Source organism: Plasmopara halstedii (genome assembly GCF_900000015.1).
Source record: "Plasmopara halstedii genome assembly, contig: Scaffold_2061, whole genome shotgun sequence".
Lineage (NCBI taxonomy): Eukaryota > Oomycota > Peronosporomycetes > Peronosporales > Peronosporaceae > Plasmopara > Plasmopara halstedii.
In genome coordinates this window covers 810,504-813,415 of record NW_020188969.1, presented here as the reverse complement: position 1 = coordinate 813,415, position 2,912 = coordinate 810,504, and the positions used below count along the sequence as shown (strand labels likewise).

The following is a 2,912-nucleotide window of genomic DNA, read 5'->3' as shown; positions in this document are numbered from 1 at the left end:
ATTATTTGGAGACCAGATTACAGCAGATAATTGCAAAAGATTATTTGTAGGGAATTACGACGGTATAGATTAATTCGAAGAAAATTGACTTTGCAGGATTAGGCTCTTACTAACAAATACAGAATTTTTAGGGTTTTTAAGCATATGTCGTGACCGGTACTCTGGCTATCCAATCACTATTTCATCTCCAAATTATCCCTTTATCCATCGTTGTCTCAACTACAATACCAATCTGGTCATGAGAATTCGTCTTTTACTTATAGCGTCGGTGTGTCTTTTCGCAAAATGTCACATTGCTTTCGGAATGGTCAACCGTAATCTAAGGGCGACATTGGACAGTGCAGAGGATTTACAGACACACACCTCAACATCCACCAACGCTGAGAAAGGAAAGTTTGATGAAGAGAGAAGCCAAGCGAGCAAGAAGGCTGTGAATGTGGTAAAAGAAAATCTTTCCTCCTTTTCAAGCATATCCTTTTTCGATGGCGCATTCGGAAAAACTCCGCGTATATCAAGCGTATCTTGATCATCTTCAGGGTCAAAACGAGGAAACTGTTGAAAAAGCTAACAAATACTTTCTCCAGTGGTCGAATGGAATTTTTCACCACAAAGATTAATTCACGTATAAAATTCTTGTAGTTCGTTCAAATTTACTGATAATGATTGCCGACTTTTTTTTTTTGAGAAGTTGAGTTTTCCTTCAGAATTTTCCTTGTGAAAAATAGATAATTTAACTGTAATTGAAATTTCTAAAACAGAATGTCCTGGTGAAACTTGATCTTATTGGAAAAAGAGTCAGCCACGTTCGAAATTTTGTGAAATAATGAGGTAATTCAATTGTGATGTTGTCTCGATGGCGTGATGGACACGTAGGCCGCTAGCTAGCCTCACACGATGCGTTATAAAGAGGTTGTTATTATTGGTAGTTAGACGATACGTATTTAGGATAGCTCCAACTGTAAATCACCCTTTTGTGTTCGACTGTTGTCCTCAGACTTACAGCGAAGGTTTAGGGGGCCATGGCGAACTATCATTACCATCTATCGTGAGTAGTTTTCGGGATTGATAGGACGATGGTATTCCGAAAAGAATGGCGGCGAGACACGTGGCAGCTAGTCTCACGCCTAGTGCGACAAGATTAGCTACATTTGCACTTTGTACAGGGTGTTCTACGATGTCGAAACCCAACAGCAGGTGTACAATAAAACGAAATATAGACTGCAATCATCACGGCCTCCGATTTGTTTAGTATATGGAGAAAGAACATAATCTTGTTAGTTGTTACTCGAAAAGTTGATATCGCTAGATTAAGTATAGAAGCGCACTAGCAGACTACAATTTCCAAAGTTTAAATGGTAACCTGGATGTCGATTACTTTTTTCACGGTACTATCAGGGTCGCATGTTTGATTCGTCACAGCTTCAGCGATTCCCAAACTTGACGTTAATAATTCTTGTCGGCTTGATGGGCTCCGCAAGAATCGGGATTGATTAATCACTAATTGCATCGTGACATGGTGGAAAGTAAAGATTATCTCATCTATATGATTGATGCAGTGAACATGATAGAGTTTACAATCGAGTTTCTCAATCCACACCTATTTTGCATTGGCCTTTGCTGTGTCTATACACGTTTGTAGCTGACGTATTCCTTAAAAATTGCTCTGAAGCAAATATTAATCAGCGCACTGCTTGTTCAAGGATATATAAGGAGCAGTATTCACGTAAAGTTCATAGAACAGCTTCAAATCTATTTCCTGTCAAAATCCATATTTCCAACATGCAGTTTGTTATCCTCTAGTAATTGTAAGTATGTTCCTTTATAAGAGAATGTAGTGGCATCTTAATAATTTAAAGGGTATAGGAGCCGATAGGGGCTTTAAACGTCGTACGCACCGCACATAAAAGACCTCCGTTTTCGTCAATGCGTAATTCGCTTGAATTGGTCCTTACGTAGACTGAACAAACCGCAGAAACTTGTCCCTCGCGTCGTTTGTTACTTAAGGAGTAAGGATAGGAGTGGCAGCTTTGCATGCTCCGACCACAGATATGGGAAATGGACAAAAAATTGTCATTACATTCAGTGACTCATTTCAATCCCAGGTAAGGTACCTGGGATTGAAATGAGTCACTTTTACCCGTGCACGTTGACAGTGCTTGATGTGAATCCGTTTCAAGCCGTGAACACTTTCTTGCAGAGTTGTCGCAGGTTCGCAAGCTGAGCGAACGTAATTCGATGGGTCTCGCTGTACAAGAATTTGACCGGGGGTAATGATAGTTAATCTCCTGGGATGTAGCTGCCACGTGTCCCGCCGCCCATTCTTTTCGGAATACCATCATCCTATCAATCCCGAAAACTACTCACGATAGATGGTAATGATAGTTCGCCATGGCCTTCTAAACCTTCGCTGTAAGTCCGAGGACAACAGTCGAACACCATGATAGTGTTTGTACTCCGGTACACAAAAGGGTGATTTACAGTTGGAGATATCCTAAATACGTATCGTCTAACTACCAATGATAACTGTTAAAGTCAGCAAAGTTCGTCATCCTGAAGTCAGCAAGGTTTGTCACTATGACGTGAACAAGGATCAGAACCAACACCAGGTTGCGGTTGAAGAAGATTACGCTCAAGTCAAGAGTAGGCTAGGGACCATTCATTTCAGAGCGCGTAGCAACCATTCATTTCAGAGAGCATAAGTAAGAGTCAATCACTTTCCATTTTCCACTCTCCGACAACAGTCTCCTTCCAATCCTCTCGACAAACTTGAGAGGTTATGAGCCCAACAACCAATGATGCGGGCGACCTACTCCGCGAAGACAACAACTTCGTGTGGGATTTTAACGCACGAAAGAAACTCGCAAAGAAGGGACTTGTCCAACACATCGACACAACGAAGCCCCCGAGTGCAT

The 2,912-nt window shown here is 41.2% G+C and overlaps 1 protein-coding gene across 1 annotated transcript; it reads right to left on the bottom strand.

Moving 5' to 3' along the window:
- Positions 1-253: 253 nt before the first annotated feature.
- On the bottom strand, positions 254-1,507 carry PHALS_02698 (uncharacterized protein; the record flags this gene model as incomplete). The annotated part of the gene is made up of 3 exons (XM_024717128.1): positions 254-319; positions 364-552; positions 1,361-1,507. 3 exons carry the CDS (start codon positions 1,505-1,507, stop codon positions 254-256), a joined length of 402 nt encoding a protein of 133 aa, XP_024582657.1.
- Between the last annotated feature and the right edge of the window lie 1,405 nt (positions 1,508-2,912).